Here is a 26,509-nt window from a genome sequence, read left to right on the forward strand (position 1 = left end):
AACACTTTGGAATGTTTCATTCATTGTTCCGGATCATTTGCCGGGAGGCCTGCCAACTGGGAGCTGGCTATTGCACACATATATCTCTCTCTCTCTCGCTCTACCTTACAACATTCTTATACACAGTCCCTCTCCTGAGGCTCAACCAAGAAACCGGAACTCACAGTAAGGGTTCCTATGTTCTAATTTCTTGACAGATAACAATTCTTCCGTTTCTCCCTCCAGAGAAAATACATAAACTTCAAAAAGATGTTATACCTTAACATTAAAGTCAATGTTAGTGAGTGGTGGATTGAAAGTATTGGTCTTGGATTCAAGTATTATTGATATCACAATCACATGGATGAGAAAAAAAATGTCATTTTCAGTTCCAGTACCCTGAGGTGTTGACTTTGTTCTACTGAAGGATCTGTGAGGGCGGTTTTCAGCAGGAGTTAGTTTAATTCAAACCGAAGGAAGACATTGTTCTCAGACATTGGATAGGCTATGTCCCAAACTGCACCCTATTCCCTATACAGTACACTGCCTTTGACCAGAGCCCTTGTAGTACACTATAAAGGGAATAGGATGCCATTTGGAACCCAAAAAACGGCACCCTATTCCCTATACAGTACACTGCCTTTGACCAGAGCCCTTGTAGTACACTATAAAGGGAATAGGATGCCATTTGGAACACAGATAATATGATATAATATACACAATTGCTGTCCCAATATCTTGAAACACTGACGTGTTGTCATGGATATCTTGAAACACTGACGTGTTGTCATGGATAGAAGTTTTAAGAAATTCAAACAAATTCCGGGGCTACAAAATGAACATTTTATTTTTGAAATGTGCGACCATTGCTCTTTGGTTTCCACACAAAAATATATTGCTACAGTATGTTACACATGGAAAGCATGTGACTTGACTGTGGGTGCATTATTGTTTTCATTAGGTTTAATGACAACAACAAAAAGTGAAAGAGAATCAGAACTCAAGAGGCCATGACTTCAACCTTAATTTGCGTGTTGCACGAATAGCTTTTCCGTTCCAGCTTAAACATGCAAAACATGCTACATCTATCATATCAAAACAAAATACAGTATACATTTCTCAACAACAAAAAATCTGCTCTGCGTTTACATTTAAAAACAGAAGTCACGTGTGAACATTCAAAACACTGATGAAACTACAGTATATGTAGTCATAGCTAGTTGCTGTTTTTTTTGGGGGGGGGGGATTGACAATTTTTACATGAAAGAAAACAGACAAAGTTAATTCTATTTCAATTCTAATCTTCGGTTTTTGGTAAATGAAAGCAATTATATAACACATTCCACTAGGAGATATCCCATCTCTGTGTTCATCTAATGCTGGGTTATTATTGATCCTCTTTGACTAAATTAGATCGATAAGACTCCCTTTTAGAGTTCCAAATAAGAATATTTTCCATAAACAAAAGTAACAACCCCCGTGATTTTGTGTTGACGTACTGTAGGAAATTATGTTGTTTTTTCTCTCCTCTTAAATGTGTTTTTACTGGACGCGACTCATCGTCCTGCTGGAGAGACTTTTCCTGACCTTCTGGAAGAGATCATCTGAAACAAAACAAAGATCATAACAACATTTAACACCAGTTCAACAAAAGACACTGAGAGATATAGATCAGAGAGTAGTTACCATTTTTTACTCCGATTCTTGAGTCCGTCTGTGAAGAAAGGAATACAACAATATTTAGATATACATTTACAAATACAAGATAATGAACATTCACATAGCTGCGGATTTACAAAAACGATCATCTAATAAGACAGTCAAAAGAGAGACGTGATAAGTTAACCGTCTATAAATGTCTTACTCTCATTGAAGAGACGGGGGCATCAGCCTGTTCCCTGTCAACCTTAGGAGCTGGAGGAGATAGAGAGAGAGAGAACAAGACAGAGTTGGAATGACAATTGTAGGATAATACAGTACGTTATATACAGTAATGTGAGATGGTTTATTCGGTCTTCATGGACAGTGAAGCGATTGCTCTTACGCAGTGGCTTTATGATGGCTCCCACAGCGTGGACAACTCCATTGGTGGCCATCAAGTCGGCTTCAACCACTGGGACCTTGTTGATGTACACGGTCTGGTTCCTCTGAAGAAGAAAAAGATACAGGGTATATATAAGATGAAACTTCATATTTTCATAACAGGGGTTCAAGACAATCAAGTCATGTTGAAAGAATGTATATCGATACATTGTACACAAATGATGTAAGCAATAGAAGTACACAACAAAATAAGTACCTCTTTTCTCCACTGAAAACAACATCATCAATTAAAAGAAAAACATGTACATGTCAGTACTGATATTACATGGTAGTACTGATATTACATGGTAGTACTGATATTACATGGTAGTACTGATATTACATGGTAGTACTGATATTACATGTTAGTACTGATATTACATGGTAGTACTGATATTACATGGTAGTACTGATATTACATGGTAGTACTGATATTACATGTTAGTACTGATATTACATGGTAGTACTGATATTACATGGTAGTACTGATATTACATGGTAGTACTGATATTACATGGTAGTACTGATATTACATGGTAGTACTGATATTACATGGTAGTACATGGTAGTACTGATATTACATGGTAGTACATGGTAGTACTGATATTACATGGTAGTACTGAAATTACATGGTAGTACTGATATTACATGGTAGTACATGTTAGTACTGATATTACATGGTAGTACTGATATTACATGGTAGTACATGGTAGTACTGATATTACATGGTAGTACATGGTAGTACTGATATTACATGGTAGTACATGTTAGTACTGGTATTACATGGTAGTGCTGATATTACATGGTAGTACTGATATTACATGGTAGTACTGATATTACATGGTAGTACATGTTAGTACTGATATTACATGTTAGTACTGGTATTACATGTCAGTACTGATATTACATGGTAGTACATGGTAGTACTCATATTACATGGTAGTACATGGTAGTACTGATATTACATGGTAGTACTGATATTACATGGTAGTACATGGTAGTACTGATATTACATGGTAGTACATGTTAGTACTGGTATTACATGGTAGTACTGATATTACATGGTAGTACATGGTAGTACTGATATTACATGGTAGTACTGATATTACATGGTAGTACTGATATTACATGTTAGTACTGATATTACATGGTAGTACTGATATTACATGGTAGTACTGATATTACATGGTAGTACTGATATTACATGGTAGTACTGATATTACATGTTAGTAAATGGTAGTACTGATATTACATGATAGTACTGATATTACATGGTAGTACTGATATTACATGGTAGTACATGGGAGTACTGATATTACATGGTAGTACTGATATTACATGGTAGTACATGGTAGTACTGATATTACATGGTAGTACTGATATTACATGTTAGTACTGATATTACATGGTAGTACTGATATTACATGGTAGTACTGATATTACATGGTAGTACATGGTAGTACTGATATTACATATTAGTACTGATATTACATGGTAGTACTGATATTACATGGTAGTACTGATATTACATGGTAGTACATGGTAGTACTGATATTACATGGTAGTACATGGTAGTACTGATAGTACATGGTAGTACTGATATTACATGGTAGTACTGATATTACATGGTAGTACTGATATTACATGGTAGTACATGGTAGTACTGATATTACATGGTAGTACATGTTAGTACTGATATTACATGGTAGTACATGTTAGTACTGATATTACATGGTAGTACATGTCAGTACTGATATTACATGGTAGTACATGTCAGTACTGATATTACATGGTAGTACATGGTAGTACTGATATTTCATGGTAGTACATGGTAGTACTGATATTACATGGTAGTACATGGTAGTACTGATATTACATGGTAGTACTGATATTACATGGTAGTACTGATATTACATGGTAGTACTGATATTATATGGTAGTACATGGTAGTACTGATATTACATGGTAGTACTGATATTACATGGTAGTACATGGTAGTACTGATATTACATGTTAGTACATGTTAGTACTGATATTACATGTTAGTACATGTTAGTACTGATATTACATGTTAGTACATGGTAATACTGATATTACATGGTAGTACTGATATTACATGGTAGTACTGATATTACATGTTAGTACTGATATTTCATGGTAGTACATGTTAGTACTGATATTACATGGTAGTACTGATATTACATGTTAGTACTGATATTACATGGTAGTACATGTTAGTACTGATATTACATGTTAGTACTGATATTACATGGTAGTACATGTTAGTACTGATATTACATGGTAGTACTGATATTACATGTTAGTACTGATATTACATGGTAGTACATGGTAGTACTGATATTACATGTTAGTACTGATATTACATGGTAGTACTGATATTACATGGTAGTACTGATATTACATGGTAGTACTGATATTACATGGTAGTACTGATATTACATGTTAGTAAATGGTAGTACTGATATTACATGATAGTACTGATATTACATGGTAGTACTGATATTACATGGTAGTACATGGGAGTACTGATATTACATGGTAGTACTGATATTACATGGTAGTACATGGTAGTACTGATATTACATGGTAGTACTGATATTACATGTTAGTACTGATATTACATGGTAGTACTGATATTACATGGTAGTACTGATATTACATGGTAGTACATGGTAGTACTGATATTACATATTAGTACTGATATTACATGGTAGTACTGATATTACATGGTAGTACTGATATTACATGGTAGTACATGGTAGTACTGATATACATGGTAGTACTGATAGTACATGGTAGTACTGATATTACATGGTAGTACTGATATTACATGGTAGTACATGGTAGTACTGATATTACATGGTAGTACATGGTAGTACTGATATTACATGGTAGTACATGTTAGTACTGATATTACATGGTAGTACATGTTAGTACTGATATTACATGGTAGTACATGTCAGTACTGATATTACATGGTAGTACATGTCAGTACTGATATTACATGGTAGTACATGGTAGTACTGATATTTCATGGTAGTACATGGTAGTACTGATATTACATGGTAGTACATGGTAGTACTGATATTACATGGTAGTACTGATATTACATGGTAGTACTGATATTACATGGTAGTACTGATATTATATGGTAGTACATGGTAGTACTGATATTACATGGTAGTACTGATATTACATGGTAGTACATGGTAGTACTGATATTACATGTTAGTACATGTTAGTACTGATATTACATGTTAGTACATGTTAGTACTGATATTACATGTTAGTACATGGTAGTACTGATATTACATGGTAGTACTGATATTACATGGTAGTACTGATATTACATGTTAGTACTGATATTTCATGGTAGTACATGTTAGTACTGATATTACATGGTAGTACTGATATTACATGTTAGTACTGATATTACATGGTAGTACATGTTAGTACTGATATTACATGTTAGTACTGATATTACATGGTAGTACATGTTAGTACTGATATTACATGGTAGTACTGATATTACATGTTAGTACTGATATTACATGGTAGTACATGGTAGTACTGATATTACATGGTAGTACTGATATTACATGTTAGTACTGATATTACATGGTAGTACATGTTAGTACTGATATTACATGGTAGTACATGATAGTACTGATATTACATGGTAGTACTGATATTACATGTTAGTACTGATATTACATGTTAGTACTGATATTACATGTTAGTACTGATATTACATGGTAGTACTGATATTACATGGTAGTACTGATATTACATGTTAGTACTGGTATTACATGGTAGTACTGATATTACATGTTAGTACTGATATTACATGGTAGTACTGATATTACATGGTAGTACTGATATTACATGTTAGTACTGATATTACATGGTAGTACATGTTAGTACTGGTATTACATGGTAGTACTGATATTACATGGTAGTACTGGTATTACATGGTAGTACTGATATTACATGTTAGTACTGATATTACATGGTAGTACATGTTAGTACTGATATTACATGGTAGTACATGTTAGTACTGATATTACATGATATTACATGTTAGTACTGATATTACATGTTAGTACTGATATTACATGTTAGTACTGATATTACATGGTAGTACTGATATTACATGGTAGTACTGATATTACATGGTAGTAGTATCAATATCAAACGTGTGTTCTAGGATCCTATTGTTCTAGGATCATATTGTTCTAGGATCATGTGTTCTAGGGTCAAATTGTTCTAGGATCCTATTGTTCAAGGGTCAAATTGTTCTAGGATCAAATTGTTCCAGGATCAAACAGTCATAAGGGCCTACTGTACCATGTTCAGCTCCAGCTTGTCTCCCTGCAGAGGCTTCAGTCTGGTATGGGAGCCCACTCCTCCACTGACCAGAATCTCCTTAGCCATGTGGTACTTCAACACACTGGCCAGCTCCTTGGGGTTGCCTAGACAACAAGCTGATATTAGAACACCTACCGTACCATGTTGCATCTCTATGGTCTAGACGTTTACAAACAGAGGAAATAGGAAAACTAAAACACTGAAGAATGAACATTGATTAAAAAGTGAAAAGTAATCAGTTGTGCAAGAGACAACACAGAACTGATGAGTTAAGGTACTTGGCATATACTTTAGCATTGCAGCTACATTCTTATTGCTGTGGCCAAGTCATTGAACATGAAGTTATTCAACATGATGCTGATTGTTATTTGTATAAACGTGTCCTGCTCTTCTAAACAGTTGTTGTGAAATGGTTAGGGCAATCATTAACAAACAGCACTGTTTATTTGTTTTTATAAAAGATTTTATATACCCAAAACGAGTGTAACTGTAGCTCCAGTATACTGTAGGTAGGTCATACTGTAACTGAACAACTGGCTCCAGTTAACCACAGCTGTTTGGCATTCATACGTGTGGCAGCATCCAAGATGCATTCCATCGTGTCATCATTTCCTGGGTGTAGATAGGTTATTAGGTTCATTCCAATAGTTCTGTCTGTCTGCCGAACATATTCTCACTGTGGACCAAATCAGGTTGTCCTTTTAGGTGCCACTGATTTTTATGTTTTATTTTAAAGTGATTTGTTTTGCAAAGCCAGTCGTGAAACCTGTTCACAGTTTGGTTAAGGCAGGATGCCAGACACCCAAATACACTACATATGGCATGCACTACATATGGTATTCACTACATATGGCATTCACCACATATGGCATTCACCACATATGGCATTCACCACATATGGCATTCACTACATATGGCATGCACTACATATGGTATTCACTACATATGGCATACACTACATATGGCATTCACCACATATGGCATTCACTACATATGGCATGCACTGCATATGGCATTCACCACATATGGCATTCACTACATATGGCATACACTACATATGGCATTCACTACATATGGCATTCACCACATATGGCATTCACTACATATGGCATTCACTACATATGGCATTCACCACATATGGCATTCACTACATATGGAATTCACCACATATGGCATTCACTACATATGGCATTCACTACATATGGCATACACTACATATGGCATTCACTACATATGGCATTCACCACATATGGCATTCACTACATATGGCATTCACTACATATGGCATTCACTACATATGGCATTCACTACATATGGCATTCACTACATATGGCATTCACCACATATGGCATTCACCACATATGGTATGCACTACATATGGCATGCACTACATATGGTATTCACTACATATGGTATTCACTACATATGGCATTCACCACATATGGCATTCACCACATATGGCATTCACTACATATGGAATTCACCACATATGGCATTCACTACATATGGCATTCACTACATATGGCATACACTACATATGGCATTCACTACATATGGCATTCACCACATATGGCATTCACTACATATGGAATTCACCACATATGGCATTCACTACATATGGCATTCACTACATATGGCATACACTACATATGGCATTCACTACATATGGCATTCACCACATATGGCATTCACTACATATGGAATTCACCACATATGGCATTCACTACATATGGCATGCACTACATATGGCATACACTACATATGGCATTCACTACATATGGCATTCACCACATATGGCATTCACTACATATGGAATTCACCACATATGTCATTCACTACATATGTCATTCACTACATATGGCATGCACTACATATGGCATACACTACATATGGCATGCACTACATATTGCATTCACCACATATGGCATTCACTACATATGGCATTCACTACATATGGCATACATGTGATAGAGCACATATGGCAGAGAGGTATCTGTTATAATTATCCTAGTCTTACATTTCCAGACCTCAACCCTTTGTTCTTGTTTGAGACTGGCTTTGTTTGAGAAAAACTAGAATGTCTGGAGCCAGGGCTGTCCTTACCCATGAGTTTGTTGAGGTCAGCCTTTGGCAAGGCGCTGAAGGCATCGTTGGTGGGAGCGAACACGGTATGGGAACCGGCCTGGTTCATCAGCTCTGTCAAGCCAGCCGTCTGGATGGCACCGACCAACAGACTGGAACAGAAGGGAACATGCACTTAGAAAGATCCTCCTCAAGAGGAAGAAAGAAGACTTGACAACTGACTTGATTCCCAACACACACAGTTTTTAAAAAAATATATAAAAAAATATTCAGAGGAAGAAACAGAACTTAAACAGTTGAATAATAGGAAAGTTTAAAAAGCATCGATGAGTTGTGGTTTCTGATGTGCCAAATTTACCGAACATGTATGAATTGAATCATGGCAGAACAGAACAGATCAGTGGTAGTGAAAAGATACAGAGTTAACAGAACATATCTCTGAATGTGGGTGGAAATGAATCAACGTGGTGCCTTTCAGTTCTGGATAAAACATTAGACACTTGGAGGGACTTCTCAGGATATCTAGCTACAGAACGTACGCTGTGGTACGTAGGCAGAAGCTACTATCTTTTTTTGCTCATATGCTTACATGTCTGTTCTTGCTCTTATGAAATTGAATTATATTGCCTCAAGATATTATTGAGGACAAACCTGGTAATCCTTTTCATTGAATCATTCACTGATTCATTGACTCTCACCTGAATCGGTTATCAGCCTTCAGGACATCCATGATGGTGCCCATTGGGGGAGTCAGGACCTTGTCGACTGTGAACATGTTACCGAAACGGCCGATCTTGTCGTGGGCAACGATACAGGAGTTCTCTATGCACAGGCTCTGTTATTTTGAGAGAGAGAGAGAGAGAGAGAGACAGAGAGAGAGACAGAGAGAGAGACAGAGAGAGAGAGACAGAGAGAGAGAGACAGAGAGAGAGAGTGAGAGACAGAGAGCGAGAGAGAGAGAGAGAGACAGAGAGAGAGACAGAGAGAGAGACAGAGAGAGAGAGACAGAGAGAGAGAGACAGAGAGAGAGAGACAGAGAGAGAGAGACAGAGAGAGACAGAGAGAGAGACAGAGAGAGAGAGACAGAGAGAGAGAGACAGAGAGAGAGAGACAGAGAGAGAGAGACAGAGAGAGACAGAGAGAGAGACAGAGAGAGAGAGACAGAGAGAGACAGAGAGAGACAGAGAGAGAGACAGAGAGAGAGACAGAGAGAGAGACAGAGAGAGAGACAGAGAGAGAGAGACAGAGAGAGAGAGACAGAGAGAGAGAGTGAGAGACAGAGAGCGAGAGAGAGATGTTTGTTTGTTTTACCCGTCACCATGACAACGTCCCCAATAGCATCCTATTATTTATATAGGGCAGTGGGTTGGACGAGTGTTCCCTCTAAGCTGCACACGGGCATGCAGCAAGATGGAACTCTACTCAACTTTCTACTTGACCCCTTTAGTTAACACTATCAACGTTTCACTCTACTGTGGGAATTGTGATCGAATCAACGCAGTACTAGCCACTTTCAATGTAACATATCGAACGAAAATGAACTATGCAAGAGTTAGTATGCAAAACTGACTGTGCAAGAGATTTTATTGTAGGCAGAGCACATTAGAGTATGATTATATTGCATTGACAGGCACGACTCAGGCCTGTAATCGGTGCACCATAACCAATCAGAGCTGCAGTAGGCCTATAGGCAAATATCCATTGCTATATATGGATCTGTTAATTTCTAGTGTTTTGAGATCAAAGCTGCATGTAGCCACCTGTGCACATTTGTTCATATCCTTTGCTAGTTAGTGAGTTATTAGCCCAGTTATAGTTAATTTCTAGTCGACATTGGTGGAGTGGTTGTTTCCTACAAGAGCACAAAATATATGCATTTCTAGACATCTTTGAAAAGCCAGAGCTTTTTCTAATGTCTTAAAGGGACAGTGTTGTAATTTGAGACAGGTTTGAATAAGCTTAGTAGCGAATAGACAGAGGGTATCATAATGTGTCTGTTTCTCTCTAATAATGGTATGAGAATAATAATGAATTGTATGTTGTCAAGGGGTTTCTTTCATCAAACAACATAACATTTCCAGTCACCTCCTTGTCTGAAGGACAAGTGAATAAACAGGTTAATGTCAAGCCCTGCGTGTTTTTTTCAAAAGTCTCATGGGATGTAGACCTACATTGAACACCACACATTTGCTGCTATGACAGAACAGCTAATTCCATGTTAAAATGTTATGGGATGCATTTCCTCCATTGTTTTTGATGGTAGGTCACTCTGGTAGGCCTACATTATAATCAAATGGCCTAGGTAGCCTACTTGACCACTGTTAAAACTGTAACTTAAAGTAGGTACAGCCTCAGAGTTCACAGTAAAAGCGTGCCGGAAGTTGCACAGAAGTATGCGCTCAGCAGACTTGAAATGTGCTCAGTGTCCCAAAAAATTAAGAGGGAACATTACCTTTGGCCAGAGCCATATGGGCCTTGGTCAAAAGTAGTGCATTTATATAGGGAATAGGGTGCCATTGGGACCTGGTCAAAAGTAGTGCACTATATAGGGAATAGGGTGCCATTAGGGACACACTTGGATTCCTTCCTGTCTGCCCTTCACTCTGAAATGATGGCTCGCAAGTGGTCTCTCTCTCTGTGGAAAAAAGCTTCTTGTGGTCATCTGGAAATTCCATTGCAAAGCAGAAATGTGAGAGCTGCTGCCAGAACAACCTTCATCTGCCACCCAGGAGAGAACAGAGCAGAGCTGTGAAAAACGGTGTGAAACAACATTCTGGATAACGATTCTACAGTATGAGGATGTTGTAGAGGGACTCTCTCTCTCGTGTCATTGGATGAAAACATGTTTCGGGGGTAAAAGTCCACCAATCAGGCTGCCTCCTTCTGTCACTCATTTGGAGAAAATGATGACCAGCCATAAACTGTTAATTGTAAATATGAAAACAGCACAATAACGCTTTGTATATAGTTAGGAATAGTGTATTTAGGCTCATCTCTGTAATGAGTTAACCCTTAGGAAGAGGATAATCTCTGTAATGAGTTAACCCTTAGGAAGAGGATAATCTCTGTAATGAGTTAACCCTTAGGAAGAGGGTAATCTACATAATGAGTTAACCCTTAGAAAGAGGGTAATCTCTGTAATGAGTTAACCCTTATGGTTTGGATTAGAGGCTTAAATACCTGTCTGAGATGAGGAGCTTGTTAGAGGTCCAATAGTTTGACTCCAAGTCATATGCAGACGGCTACCCTTAGAAAGAGGGTAATCTACATAATGAGTTAACCCTTAGGAAGAGGGTAGTCTCTGTAATGAGTTAACCCTTAGGAAGAGGGTAATCTCTGTAATGAGTTAACCCTTAGGAAGAGGGTAATCTACATAATGAGTTAACCCTTAGGAAGAGGGTAATCTCTGTAATGAGTTAACCTTTAGGAAGAGGGTAATCTCTGTAATGAGTTAACCCTTAGGAAGAGGGTAATCTCTGAAATGAGTTAACCCTTAGGAAGAGAGTAATCTCTGTAATGAGTTAACCCTTAGGAAGAGGGTAATCTCTGTAATGAGTTAACCTTTAGGAAGAGGGTAATCTACATAATGAGTTAACCCTTAGGAAGAGGGTAATCCACATAATGAGTTAACCCCTAGGAAGAGGCTAATCTCTGTAATGAGTTGTCTTTTTGCAGAAGAACAACTGTGTTCACTCTCTTAACTCAGCTCAATTGGTCAATCTGCACCTCTGCTTTTATACCATCTAATGCCAGCTGTCGCTCCTACGGGGTACTTACGTTACGGTAGACGAACACTCTGAGTTTGATTCCTCCCAGAGTCTCTAGCTCTTGCCCGTAGTACAGTGACCCGGAAGACAGCTGCTCCTTCAGGATGTGGTTCTTCAACAGCTTCTTCAGGTCACCAGTCATTGTCACACCCTCTGTTAACAATAGATACAGAATTTATCAGATTGATTCAATGAAATGGGTCAAGAATCATGGCTCAAGTCACTGCTGTTTGTTAGCACAGAGAGAGGGCAGATGGAGGGAGGGATACAGAGAGAGAGGAGAGGGAGGAATACACAGAGAGAGAGAGAGAGAGAGAGAGAGAGAGAGAGAGAGAGAGACAGATGAGATGGGGAGAGATGGAGAGAGAGAGAGAGCGCCATCGATCGATGTTACCTTTGAAAGCTTCATTCTGAGGGGTCAGGATGGTCAGAGCCTCTGAGCCAGAAAGGTGGGAGCCAAGACCAGCATCAACAAACAGCTTGGTCGCTGTGGTAACGGCGGATCCCTGGGCCAGCTCCAACAATGTCTTAGCTTAAAAAGAGATCAGTACATAAATGAACATTTCTCATTGAACAGAGAGACTCTTCATAAGTAGCGTGTAGGTCTTGTCTCAACATGAACCATCGAGTTGAATCCACTTCATATTCAGTGCAATAGCATTCCAGACAGACACACTTAGACTCGACTTTCAACTCCTACGACAGTCAGAGTCCTTTTCAGACGTGACTCATCACTTACTAATCATCTCATAAAAGAAGGCAAGGATTCATTGGTTTGGATTAGAGGCTTAAATACCTGTCTGAGATGAAGAGCTTGTTAGAGGTCCAATAGTTTGACTCCAAGTCATATGCAGACGGCTATCTATTGCTCTGGTTTGAATTACCTGAGTCTGGGATGAGGAGCTCGTTGATGTAGTGGATGACCCCGTTGGTCCCCAGCTGGTCTTTCTTCTGGATGATGGCCTTCCCGTTGAGGGTCATGTCAGCCCCATCACATCCCACCTCTAGCACAGTCCCCTGTAGGGTCTCCAGGGGAGTACCAGATGTGATGGACTCTGCACACTGCATGTTCTTCAGGATGTGGTAGTTCAGCAGGTCTGGATGGAGAGTACAGACACAAGTAGAACTTAGTTCACGTTAATAAGTCATTGGGTTCCCATCTTCGATATCTATCTCCCTGTTCTATATCCAATATCTATCTCCCTGTTCTATATCCAATATCTATCTTCCTGTTCTATATCCAATATCTATCTTCCTGTTCTATATCCAATATCTATCTCCCTGTTCTATATCCAATATCTATCTCCCTGTTCTATATCCGATATCTATCTCCCTGTTCTATATCCAATATCTATCTCCCTGTTCTATATCCAATATCTATCTTCCTGTTCTATATCCAATATCTATCTTCCTGTTCTATATCCAATATCTATCTCCCTGTTCTATATCCAATATCTATCTCCCTGTTCTATATCCAATATCTATCTTCCTGTTCTATATCCAATATCGATCTCCCTGTTCTATATCCAATATCTATCTCCCTGTTCTATATCCAATATCTATCTTCCTGTTCTATATCCAACTGTCATTAAAAAAATATTTCACCTTTCAGAGCCACAGGGTCTTCCAGGATCCTGGTGAGCATTTCAGGGGGGATCTTCTCGAAGGCTTCGTTGGTTGGAGCGAACACCGTGTAGTGACCATCGCTCTCCAGCATTTGGGTCAGACCAGCAGCAGCAACAGCATTCTAAAACGCAGAGAATCAACAAACTGAATCAACACACTGAATCAACACACTGAATCAACACACTGAATCAACACACTGAATCAACACACTGAATCAACACACTGATTCAACACACTGAATCAACACACTGAATCAACACACTGAATCAACACACTGAATCAACACACTGAATCAACACACTGAATCAACAAACTGAATCAACACACTGAATCAACACTGCTTTTCTCTACATAATTCAAATTGCACATACAATACAAAAGACTGAGACCGAGTCAACGATCAGTGAACGTTCCGATAGCTGACACAACATTGCATAGCATATGTTCAACATGTAGGAAATGGTAAGAGAGTTCTAGTGTGATAGACTGTTCTGTGAATGGATGAATGAATGAATGGATGAATGGATGGATGGATGAATGAATGGATGAATGGATGAATGAATGGATGGATGGATGAATGGATGAATGAATGGATGGATGGATGAATGGATGAATGAATGAAGCGACAAACTGCTAAAGTCGTTTACTTACACGAAGAGTCTCCAGATCATCGTCGGTGTCGATGAAAGTGTGCACGTCGTTGGTAACCGCGGTGATGACTCTGTCCACGACGTGCACGATCCCGTTGGTCGCATGCTGGTCTGTTTTCACCAGACGAGCACAGTTCACTGTTACAATCTGCAATGACAAGAGAGAGAGAGAGAAAAGATAAGAAAAGTTGTCTCATGATTTAGCTGACTTTTGATCGATGGTCAACGTGTGACCATTTGAAAAATTATCCAGAAATGGTACAGTAAAGGTTTTTAGGTGACGATGTATAAGTTCATGCCTCTCTAGAGGTTCCAACTTGCTTGGTCCCAGATGGCCTATGTCATACTGCACAAACAGATCTGGGACCAGGCCAGGTCACATCATATACCTTCCAATCACAGGAGGCTGGTGAGGGTAGGATGGCTGACCGAAATGAATGAATGGTATCAAACAGACCCTGTGTTTGATGTGCCATTACCATTCTATTGGTCAATACCATTCTATTCCAGTCATTACCATGAGCCCGTCCTCCCCAATTAAGGTGCCACTAGCCACCGGTGCTTTCAATTATAATGCAACATTAACATTGGACAGATGCTACTCACTCCGTTGGGGTAGTGGTGGATGTGAACGTTGAAGTCTTGGTACATGGAGGGGAAGGCTGATCCGTGCTTCAGGTCCTCAGAGGTCAAACGACGGTTCACCATGTGGTAGTGGAGCGCGTTGAGCAGCTCAATATTCACGTTGCTCACCAGAGCATCCAGGATTTCCTACAACCGTAAAAACCAGAGTCCTATTTTCATCAGAACAACGATCAATCACAAGATAACCATTCGTACCATTGCATATACTGACCAAAGACTTGGTTCTAGTATCTACTGCTCTTTTAAAAAAAAAAAGTTTGATATGCTACCTCGGCTGACAACACATAGTCTGAGGTCAGAATAATACAATATCTCTAGATGCAACAGGATTGGGGTGAATTATACTTCATTTCCAGTTCTCTCTCTCTCTCCGTGTATCCCTCTCATGTGAAGGGAGAGAGTCCTCCTGACACACTCACGTTGGGTAGGGGCCGCCCAGGCCTGGTTGCTGGGAGCGAAAAAAGGTGAAGCTCCCTGGTCCTTCGATCTCCTCCCTCAGCTGAGCCCTCTCTGAGTACATCTTAGTGGTGGCGGCTCCAACCACACCCAGCGTGTTGTAGATGTTCACCAACGGCAGGGCTGGGAAACATTTTTACAGTCTTAACCATCATATAGGGGGAAATGTATGAAATTCAAATGTTGATTTGATGGATGTTTATTTGACAATCAAAATAGGATGCCATATTTTGTTTGACAAGGCCTCTTGTCTAAAAATAATTATCCCAAATTGGTCGAGTTGTTTGCATTTTATGGATAGTAAGTGACTGAGCTATAACTTGATTTGCAGGCTAATAATGCAGATTTCTTCTTACCAGCAGGACAACCCTTCTCTCCTGGAAGCTTCTCATAACCGGGGCAACACTCATAGCTGATCACCCTGTTGACCAATAAGAACACGTGTTAGGGACGACTGCAGCCAATCAAGAGATGAAAACAACAGGTCAGTTTCTCCTTACTCTTTCAAGTCAAAAGACTCTAGCCTTGTTCCAGATCTTGTTTGTGTTGTCTTGCCACAAACGGATATGTGACCAGGCTACAAAAGATTGAGCAATGTGTCTTAGGTTAAATGATTAGGCCACATGCTATACACATAGTTCTGTCATTTGTGCATTAGAGATATTTCCACAATAAATCTGAACTGGGCTCAGCTGGTACTGGAAGGTCATAAAAGCTCATTTCCTGAGAGAGAGAGAGAGAGAGAGAGAGAGAGAGAGAGAGAGAGAGAGAGAGAGAGAGAGAGAGAGAGAGAGAGAGAGGCAGGAGAGAGAGAGAGGCAGAGAGAGAGAGGCAGAGAGAGAGAGGCAGAGAGAGAGAGGCAGAGAGAGAGAGGCAGAGAGAGAGAGGCAGAGAGAGAGAGGCAGAGAGAGAGAGGCAGAGAGAGAGAGGCAGAGAGAGAGAGAGGCAGAGAGAGAGAGAGGCAAGAGAGAGAGAGAGAGAGGCAGAGAGAGAGAGAGAGAGGAGACAGAGAAGAGAGAGAGAGAGAGAGAGACAGAGAGAGAGAGAGACAGAGAGAGAGACAGAGAGAGAGAGAAAGACAGAGAGAGAGAGAGAGACAGAGAGAGAGAGAGAGAGAGAGAGAGAGAGACAGAGAGAGAGAGAGACAGAGAGAGAGAGAGACAGAGAGAGAGAGAGAGAGAGAGAGAGAGAGAGGTAGAGAGAGAGGAGACAGAGACAGAGAGAGGAGAGAGAAGAGCAGAAAGAGAGAGAGAGAGTAAGAGAGAGAGAGAGGCAGAGAGAGAGAGAGGCAAGAGAGAGAGAGAGGCAGAGAGAGAGAGAGGCAGAGAGAGAGAGGCAGAGAGAGAGAGAGAGAGAGAGAGAAGAGAGAGACAGAGAGAAAGAGAGAGAGAGAGAGAAAGAGAGAGAGAGAAAGAGAGAGAGAGGGTAGAGAGAGACAGAGACAGAGAGAGGCAGAGAGAGAGAGAAAGAGAGAGAGAGAGGTAGAGAGAGACAGAGCGAGAGAGAGAGAGAGAGAGAGAGAGAGAGAGAGAGACCCAGGGTTGGCCAAGGGAAACTCCAGAAAGGGGACTAAGAGAGCGGTACTGAAACACAGGCTCCTGCCAGTAAAAACAAGGAGAGAGCGGCCAAGCGAAGGTGTACCGGATAAAAACGTGAACCTTAAAGTTAAGTTAAAAATAACTGGTCTATATCCACGAAAATGATTATCCATGATTATTGCTAATCAAACAGTGGCACACATAAGTTATAGTGAGGAACACAGTGGCAACATCAACAATGCATAACACAGTCAAAAAAGACAAGGCAAAAGGTGTGGAAACTACACAAAAATGATTTGGCATCTTGCGACATCTTGCAGACCCTACATCCCAACTCGAGTCCTCCGTTCCGCCAGCTCTGGTCTCTTGGCCCTCCCACCCCTACGGGGGGCGTCAAGATCCCGTTCATCCTAGTCAAAGCTCTTCAGCAGAGTTCCTGCCCAAGCTATTTTAAAGATGAATGCACTAACTGTGAAGTCACTTTTGGGATAATAGTCTGCTAAATGACTAAAATGTAAAAGAGGACCAACTCTGAGTCCTAACATTGAATGAAAGTCAATGGGAAACTACCTGAGCCAGACACATCTATACCCACTTGTCACGTCAACCCTAGTTAACTCCACCATCCCATTCAAGCATAATGTAAAAGCTGTAAAAGACCAGGCGGGGATCTGAGCAAGTAGCTACTGTTAAACTCCTAGGGAGAGGGTAGTTGGTAGCTCAGAAACATGGTTAGGGGACAATCCTCACATTCAGTGAGGGTGGGTGGGTGGGTGTGTGGGTGGGGTGGGGGGGGGGGTTATGAGGAAACCCTGTAAAACACAGTAGCCTGGAAACCAAACCAGTCGGATTTTCAAAACAGATGTTAACTCAACTTCGATTTGTTCTCCACAAGCATAAACAAAGATGGTAGCCATGGATTTCTGACTAAATAAACAGTAAGTTCGCATAATTCAAACACAGTGTACATTGAGACTTCCAAGTGTTGAGGAAAACTATTCACCAGACAAAAGTATGAAAGAAGAGAGTGAAGGTCCATTAGACTTTATGGGTTCCATGATGAAATTAGCATGCTAGATAGATTTGAATTGGTTTGCTATTCATAGATACGAAATAAATAAATAAATATTTTTTTCATTAAAAAAAACTCAAATGTTCCTTTCCCAGACAAATAAAAACAAGATGTAAATTGTAGTAAAAGTGAGCGTGTATAAAGCTTTACAGACTAGTTAGCTCTGGGATTCACCTTTAGTCAAATGTTACTACTTCAAAACATAGTGTGATTGCTGAGAAAAACAGAAGAACCAATGCATTGGCGTTGAGAGTGGGGCTTTAAAGGTAGCTAGGGGCTGTTGGGAGGTAGCTAAGGGCTCTTGGATGGTAGCTAAGGGCTGTTGGGAGGTAGCTACGGGCTGTTGGGTGGTAGCTAAGGGCTGTTGGGAGGTAGCTACGGGCTGTTGGGAGGTAGCTAAGGGCTGTTGGGAGGTAGCTAAGGGCTGTTGGGTGGTAGCTATGGGCTGTTGGGAGGTACCTAAGGGCTGTTGGGGGGTAGCTACGGGCTGTTAGGTGGTACCTAAGGGCTGTTGGGAAGTAGCTAAGGGGTGTTGGGAGGTAGCTAAGGGGTGTTGGGAGGTAGCTAAGGGCTGTTGGGAGGTAGCTAAGGGCTGTTGGGAGGTAGCTAAGGGCTGTTGGGAGGTAGCTAAGGGATGTTGGGAGGTAGCTACGGACTGTTGGGTGGTAGCTAAGGGCTGTTGGGAGGTAGCTAAGGGCTGTTGGGAGGTAGCTACAGGCTGTTGGGAGGTAGCTAAGGGCTGTTGGGAGGTAGCTAAGGGCTGTTGGGTGGTAGCTATGGGCTGTTGGGAGGTAGCTATGGGCTGTTGGGTGGTAGCTAAGGGCTGTTGGGTGGTAGCTAAGGGCTGTTGGGAGGTAGCTAAGGACTGTTGGGTGGAAGCTATGGGCTGTTAGGTGGTACCTAAGGGCTGTTGGGGGTAGCTACGGGCTGTTAGGTGGTACCTAAGGGCTGTTGGGAAGTAGCTAAGGGGTGTTGGGAGGTAGCTAAGGGGTGTTGGGAGGTAGCTAAGGGCTGTTGGGAGGTAGCTAAGGGCTGTTGGGAGGTAGCTAAGGGCTGTTGGGAGGTAGCTAAGGGATGTTGGGAGGTAGCTATGGACTGTTGGGTGGTAGCTAAGGGCTGTTGGGAGGTAGCTAAGGGCTGTTGGGTGGTAGCTAAGGGCTGTTGGGAGGTAGCTAAGGGCTGTTGGGAGGTAGCTACAGGCTGTTGAGAGGTAGCTATGGGCTGTTGGGAGGTAGCTAAGGGCTGTTGGGTGGTAGCTATGGGCTTTTGGGTGGTACCTAAGGGCTGTTAGGGAGGTAGCTAAGGGCTGTTAGGTGGTACCTAAGGGCTGTTAGGTGGTACCTAAGGGCTGTTGGGAGGTAGCTACGGGCTGTTAGGTGGTACCTAAGGGCTGTTAGGTGGTACCTAAGGGCTGTTAGGTGGTACCTAAGGGTTGTTGGGAGGTAGCTAAGGGGTGTTGTTAGGGTTATTGGTGACTCAAGAGTTATGAGGTCTCCCCTCAAGTGACCTGTAACCTCTAGCACCAGCAGCACCATATCCCCATGGCCTGCATTCTAACCCATTACCTGTTAAACCCAGTGGTCAGCTCCCTCTTTCCATGGGTGTCTGTAAATGTAATTAAATTCAAACTGATAAAAGATTTTTGGAACCTTTGTTGACACAAGCCCAGGTTTGTCCTTTTGAACACCACTCTCAAACTCCCAGCCCTCTCAAATGGACACTTTAGGTCTCGCTTGCTGTGGAAAAAGTGCATTTTCCTGGCTCCCTTATGAATGATTAGTGTGTGTTTAGGGATGGAAGTCCCTCAACAGTGCCCTCTAAAGCCATCATTTCCTCCAAACATCCCAGCGCCCACAGCAAAGTTTCCCTTCCTCTTCAACTTTCATGAGATTTCCAATGAAAGAAACACTGTTGTGAATCGCCAGCAAACGTCTCCCGTTACAAAGTCATCAAGTTCGTGTCTGTGGTTCAATTTTCTACAGGAAACATCTAGATAATTTCACAATAATTATCAAGGGAGATCAAATAACAAGAAAAAGCCGGGAACAGAAGACATCACACACACACACACACACACACACACACACACACACACACACACACACACACACACACACACACACACACACACACACACACACACACACACACACACACACACATCCTAGATAGCAAATAGCAAATGCATGTTTTCTTAGCACACCCATTCCCAAGGCAGTATAATGGTGAAATGGTCAACACATGGCTTTCCCATGCCATGCAAAACCTACAACACAATCTCAGAGGAATGTTAGACAGAGCAATAACCAATACCATCTTGCCCCCTGCAGGGATGTTAACATTGACGTCAATCAAACAGCCGCTACTGTGGAAGGCTGTCAGTGCCTTTACTGCCCAGGGTCCAGGACAGGGCCTATCTGGAAGATTGATGTTGGTAACCTGAGTTGTCCTTTTACCCTCAGAGGTGGTCAAGCTATTTAACACTACCCAGACTGATTGAATAGAGAGACACAAGGTATCCATTATCTACTGTGCAACTACCTAGCTAACCCAGAATATATCTCCCCCAAACTAACTACCTAGCTAACCCAGCTATTTATCTCCCCAAACTAACTACTTAGCTAACCCAGAATTGATCTCCCCCAAACGAACTACCTAGCTAACCCAGAATTGATCTCCCCCAAACTAACTACCTAACTAACCAAGCATTTATCTCGTCCAAGCTAACTACCTAGCTAACCCAGCATTTATCTCTTCCAAATTAACTACCTAGCTAACCCAGCATTTATCTCTTCCAAATTAACTACCTAGCTAACCCAGCATTTATCTGATCCAAACTAACTACCTAGCTAACTAAGCATTTCTCATCCAAACTGATTACCTAGCTAACACAGCATTTCTCATCCAAACTAACTACCTAGCTAACCCAGCATTTATCTTGTCCAAACAAACTACCTAGTTAACCCAGCATTTATCTTGTCCAAACTAACTACCTAGCTAACCCAGCATTTATCTTGTCCAAACAAACTACCTAGTTAACCCAGCATTTATCTTGTCCAAACTAACTACCTAGCTAACCCAGCATTTATCTCGTCCAAAACAACTACCTAGCTAACCCAGCATTTATCTCGTCCAAAACAACTACCTAGCTAACCCAGCATTTATCTCGTCCAAACCAACTACCTAGCCAACCCAGCATTTATCTCGTCCAAGCTAACTACCTAGCTAACCCAGCATTTATCTCGTCCAAACCAACTACCTAGCTAACCCAGCATTTATCTCCCCCAAACCAACTACCTAGCTAACCCAGCATTTATCTCGTCCAAATTAACTACCATTGCTTTCCCACCATTTATCTCCCCCAAACCAACTACCTAGCTAACCCAGCATTTATCTCATCCAAATTAACTACCTAGCCAACCCAGGGATTTATTTTGTCCAAACTAACACTAAAACTTGTCAAACTTCCCATCGTTGTTGAAAAAGAGAAGAGGATAGAGCAACAAAGTTGATGACTCAATGATTCCTGGGTGCGTCATTTCCTAATTGCTGAGAACCAAACTAACAGGATTGTGTCTAACTCATGAGCTTAACATGAAGATCAAAAACTAACACAAACCAATTTCCATTACTGTTACTACTAACATATTAATTTGTCAGCTATTCTTTTGAAACTAAATAATATATATCCTATTTATATATAGTACCAGTCAAAAGTTTTGACTATTTCCTATATTGTAGAATATTAGTGAAGACATCAAAACTATGAAATAACACATATGGAATCATGTAGTAACAAAATAGGTGTTGAACAAATTAAAATATATTATAGATAGCCCTATTTGGTCAAAGAAAAGACCAAGTCCATATTATGGCAAGAACAGCTCAAATAAGCAAAGAGAAACGACAGTCCATCATTACTTTAAGACATGAAGGTCAGTCAATACGGAAAATGTCAAGAACTTTGACAGACATTTTCATTGACAGACAGTTTCATTAGTTACCAGACACATCTCAACATCAACTATTCAGAGGAGACTGTGTGAATCAGGCCTTCATGGACGAATTGCTGCAAAGAAACCACTACTAAAGGACACCAATAATAAGAAGAGACTTGCTTGGTCCAAGAAACACGAGTAATGGACATTTCTGGTTCCAACCGCCGTGTCTTTGCGAGACACAGAGTAGGTGAAAGGATGATCTCTGCATGTGTGGTTCCCACCGTGAAGCATGGAAGAGGAGGTGTGGAGGTGCTTTGCTGGTGACACTGTCAGTGATTTATTTTGAATTCAAGGCACACTTAATCAGCATGGCTACCACATCATTCTGCAGCGATATACCATCCCATCTGGTTTGCGCTTAGTGGGACTATCATTTGTTTTTCAACAGGACAATTACCCAAAACACACCTTCAGGCTGTGTAAGGGCTATTTGATCAAGAAGAAGAGTGATGGAGTGCTGCATCAGATGACCTGGCCTCCACAATCACCCGACTTCAACCCAATAGAGATGGTTTGGGATGAGTTGGACCGCAGAGGGAAGGAAAAGCAGCCAACAAGTGCTCAGCATATGTGGGAACTCCTTCAAGACTGTTGGAAAAGCATTCCAGGTGAAGCTGGATGAGAGAATGCCGAGAGTGTGCAAAGCTGTCATCAAGACAAAGGGTGGCTACTTTGAAGAATGTCAAATATAAAATTTATTTTGATTTAACACTTTTTTGGTTACTACATGATTCCATATGTGTTATTTCATAGTTTTGAGTCTTCACTATTATTCTACAATGTAGAAAATTGTCAGAATAAAGAAATGTCCTTGAATGAGTAGGTGTGTCCAAACTTTTGACTGGTAGTGTATACATATTATCAGTAAGCTAGTAAAATAAAATGGTTTAGAAATAGTTGTCCATGCTTCATGTTGCCTACTACAGCTAGACTAGAGACTACTACAGCTAGACTAGAGACTACTACAGCTGGACTAGAGACTACTACAGCTAGACTACAGCTAGACTAGAGACTACTACAGCTAGACTGGAGACTACTAAGGCTAGACTAGATACTACTACAGCTAGACTAGAGACTACTACAGCTGGACATTTTAAACATTGGATCATTAAGTCATTAACACCTTTTACAGGATATTTTCTCTCCCAGGACTGTTGGGACGTTTTGCATTATAATAGACGATACATCCCAAATGGCACCCTATTCCCTATATAGTGAACTACTTTTGAACAGATCCCTATGGCCCCCAATCAAAAGTAATAGAGCTCTGGTCAAAAGTAGTGCACTATATAGGGAATAGGGTGCCATTGCCCATAGGACTCTGGTCAAAAGTAGTGCACTATATAGGGAATAGGGTGCCATTGCCCATAGGACTCTGGTCAAAAGTAGTGCACTTTTTACGACTGTCCTGGCAGGACCCAACGACTGTCCTGGCAGGACCCAACGACTGTCCCGGCAGGACCCAACGACTGTCCCGGCGGGACCCAACGACTGTCCCGGCGGGACCCAACGACTGTCCCGGCGGGACCCAACGACAGTCCCGGCGGGACCCAACGACTGTCCCGGCAGGACCCAACGACTGTCCCGGCGGGACCCAACGACTGTCCCGGCGGGACCCAACGACTGTCCCGGCAGGACCCAACGACTGTCCCGGCTGGACCCAACGACTGTCCCGGCAGGACCCAACGACTGTCCCGGCAGGACCCAACGACTGTCCCGGCAGGACCCAACGACTGTCCCGGCAGGACCCAACGACTGCAGGAGAAGTTCTCATGAAAGGATGAAGCAAAAATAACTTCCCACTTCGACATGGAGCTGCTTGCCAACGGAACCCATTTTAACAAGGTTAATCCCAGCAGATGATTGAAAACAGACCACTCTGCATGTCACTTTTTCAACAGCGAGTTATTACGGTTAGCGACTTAAATAGTTGGGCTACTGTTTCAGGAAGGAATTTCACTTATGTGCTCCTTATAACTGTCACCTTCATCATGCTTACTCTCTCTGAACGGTTTAGATGTTAGGCAAGCTGCTGTTTTGGACTGGAAAATGTACTAAATTTAGCATAGCTCAGTCAAATCAATTCCTTCTCACTGTACACCATCTATCTCTATTCTATGGGTATGTCCTAAATGGGCCCTGGTCAACAGTAGTGCACTACCCTATGGGCCCCTGGTCAACAGTAGTGCACTAACCTATGGGCCCTGGTCAACAGTAGTACACTATACAAGGAATAGGGTGCAATTTGGGATGCAGACCTCATGGTAGAACTCAGTTCATCTGTTGGTTTCTGCCTTTAGCCCTGCTGCTTTCAGCAGTGTAGAGGCGAAGGTTAAATGTTTCAGCTACTTTTCGTTCAGTTTGACAATCTTAGTTCATCTTAGTCCTTCAATAAACCCACACGAAAGGAAAAGTCCTTATTTACCCCCAATGTAAAACTGATAAATCTTACTTAAAATATATTGTTTTAAGATATGCTCAGCACAAATGACAAAAAAAAACGTTTTCAGATCTTCCTTCCTTAATGATGGCCTGCTTATCCATGCGCACTATATGTATAGTCTACACTAGTAGGCTATAATACCAATATATTGACGCAGCATGTTGTAATAAATCAACTCGCTGTCAACTATTCAAATGAACACGCATGTGAATAACATGTTTAAATTACACTCACGTTGGCTTGCCGCAGATCTTGCGATGGTACCATTGCTTGCAGTTGGTGAAATATTTCTTGTCCGTCCCCTGTATCTTTTGCATCGCGCACACATTGGGTCTAAAAAGAGATGAAAGAATATTTCATTCAGTTTTATTTTTGCCGGCACATTTACAGTAGACACTTTGAGTTTGCCTATCAACTTATATCGAATTACCGGTTCACTTTACTTCAAGCAGTTGTGAAGTACAACACAGTATGCCATTAAAAATCAGTAGCTCTAGAAGGCTATATACTTTATAGCATAAAACATAAATCATGCTTTGTAATTATACAAACCAAAAGGTATGTTTACTTTTGCCATTTGAAATTGCAGAATGCAGAACTTTCTATGCACATTATCATTGGAGTAATAACGTATGCTCCTTACCCATGCTGTCTACCTCTTATCCTGCTGTGCTGAAGAACTGATTGATAGGGTGACTTTGCAAAACAAATCGTTGCAATCAAGGTGAGCGCCAAAGTCAATAAAGTTAAGTGCTGCATCTTGGCCTTTTCCCCTTATTCTGTTGGCCTCCGATCTCCCGACAAGTCGGAGAACGGTGCGACCAGGAATATATAGTGAAGGACTAAACGGTTATAGGGAGGGGCGTGGGGAGTGAGCCAAGACACTTTAACACACACATAAATTAAAAATTAAAACTTAACCGAGTCTTATTTTATTTATATGTATTTTTTAACCGTAAATAGATTAATGATATGAAAAGTAAATGTGTAGAATAGATTTAAACGAAAATAGATTCATTCATGTGAACAAATATATTTTTGAGATATCATTATTTGTCATCAAATTAATCCCAAATGCAATGCCATCCCTCGCCTGAGACATGAAGACTTGCATCAGCACCTCAAACTGATGCCTGGGCTTTAGCTCAGTTGCCTAACACATGACCCTGGTTTAAACCCGGTCACCCACACATGAAGGTTATTTCACCTTCTGAGGACATCCACTGTAGAGAGTATCATAGCCAGGACATATATTTTACCACAGAACGTCTTAGTTTGTCCTCAACAAAGTTGATTTAGTCATTGGCCTGGACTGGGAACCCTGGACTGGGAACCCTGGACTGGGAACTCTGGACTGGGAACCCTGGACTGGGAACTCTGGACTGGGAACCCTGGACTGGGAACTCTGGACTGGGAACCCTGGACTGGGAACCCTGGACTGGGAACTCTGGACTGGGAACCCTGGACTGGGAACTCTTTACTGGGAACCCTGGACTGGGAACTCTGGACTGGGAACCCTGGACTGGGAACCCTGGACTGGGAACCCTGACAAAACTCATTTTTGTTAAAACATCTGTCACACCCAGAGTGTTTCAGCAGGGATTAATCCATTGTTAACTGTTTCATTGGGTTTTCTCTGTGGCTCAGCTGCACAGCACTAGAGCAATGTCAGGATTATAGGTTCATTTCCTGCTGGTATATATTATTATATAAATTAACTTTTGAATTTAGAACTGGTAAAACAAAATGCGAAAGATGTAAAGTTCCATCCAAGGAGGA

The 26,509-nt window shown here is 41.2% G+C and overlaps 1 protein-coding gene across 1 annotated transcript; it reads right to left on the minus strand.

The window, feature by feature from the left end:
- Nucleotides 1–808: 808 nt before the first annotated feature.
- Nucleotides 809–25,557, minus strand: LOC109878028 (transforming growth factor-beta-induced protein ig-h3-like). The gene is given in 19 exon segments (XM_031789586.1): nt 809–1,583; nt 1,666–1,693; nt 1,844–1,893; nt 2,024–2,126; nt 6,430–6,554; nt 8,554–8,684; nt 9,231–9,367; nt 12,310–12,452; nt 12,694–12,831; nt 13,184–13,396; nt 13,905–14,046; nt 14,577–14,723; nt 15,182–15,346; nt 15,640–15,651; nt 15,653–15,682; nt 15,684–15,799; nt 16,033–16,097; nt 24,965–25,063; nt 25,374–25,557. Coding segments are annotated over 19 exon segments (2,022 nt in total). The 5' UTR covers nt 25,490–25,557; the 3' UTR covers nt 809–1,521.
- Nucleotides 25,558–26,509: the final 952 nt, after the last annotated feature.

The sequence above is a fragment of the Oncorhynchus kisutch genome, linkage group LG15 (assembly GCF_002021735.2).
Source record: "Oncorhynchus kisutch isolate 150728-3 linkage group LG15, Okis_V2, whole genome shotgun sequence".
NCBI classification, from domain to species: domain Eukaryota; kingdom Metazoa; phylum Chordata; class Actinopteri; order Salmoniformes; family Salmonidae; genus Oncorhynchus; species Oncorhynchus kisutch.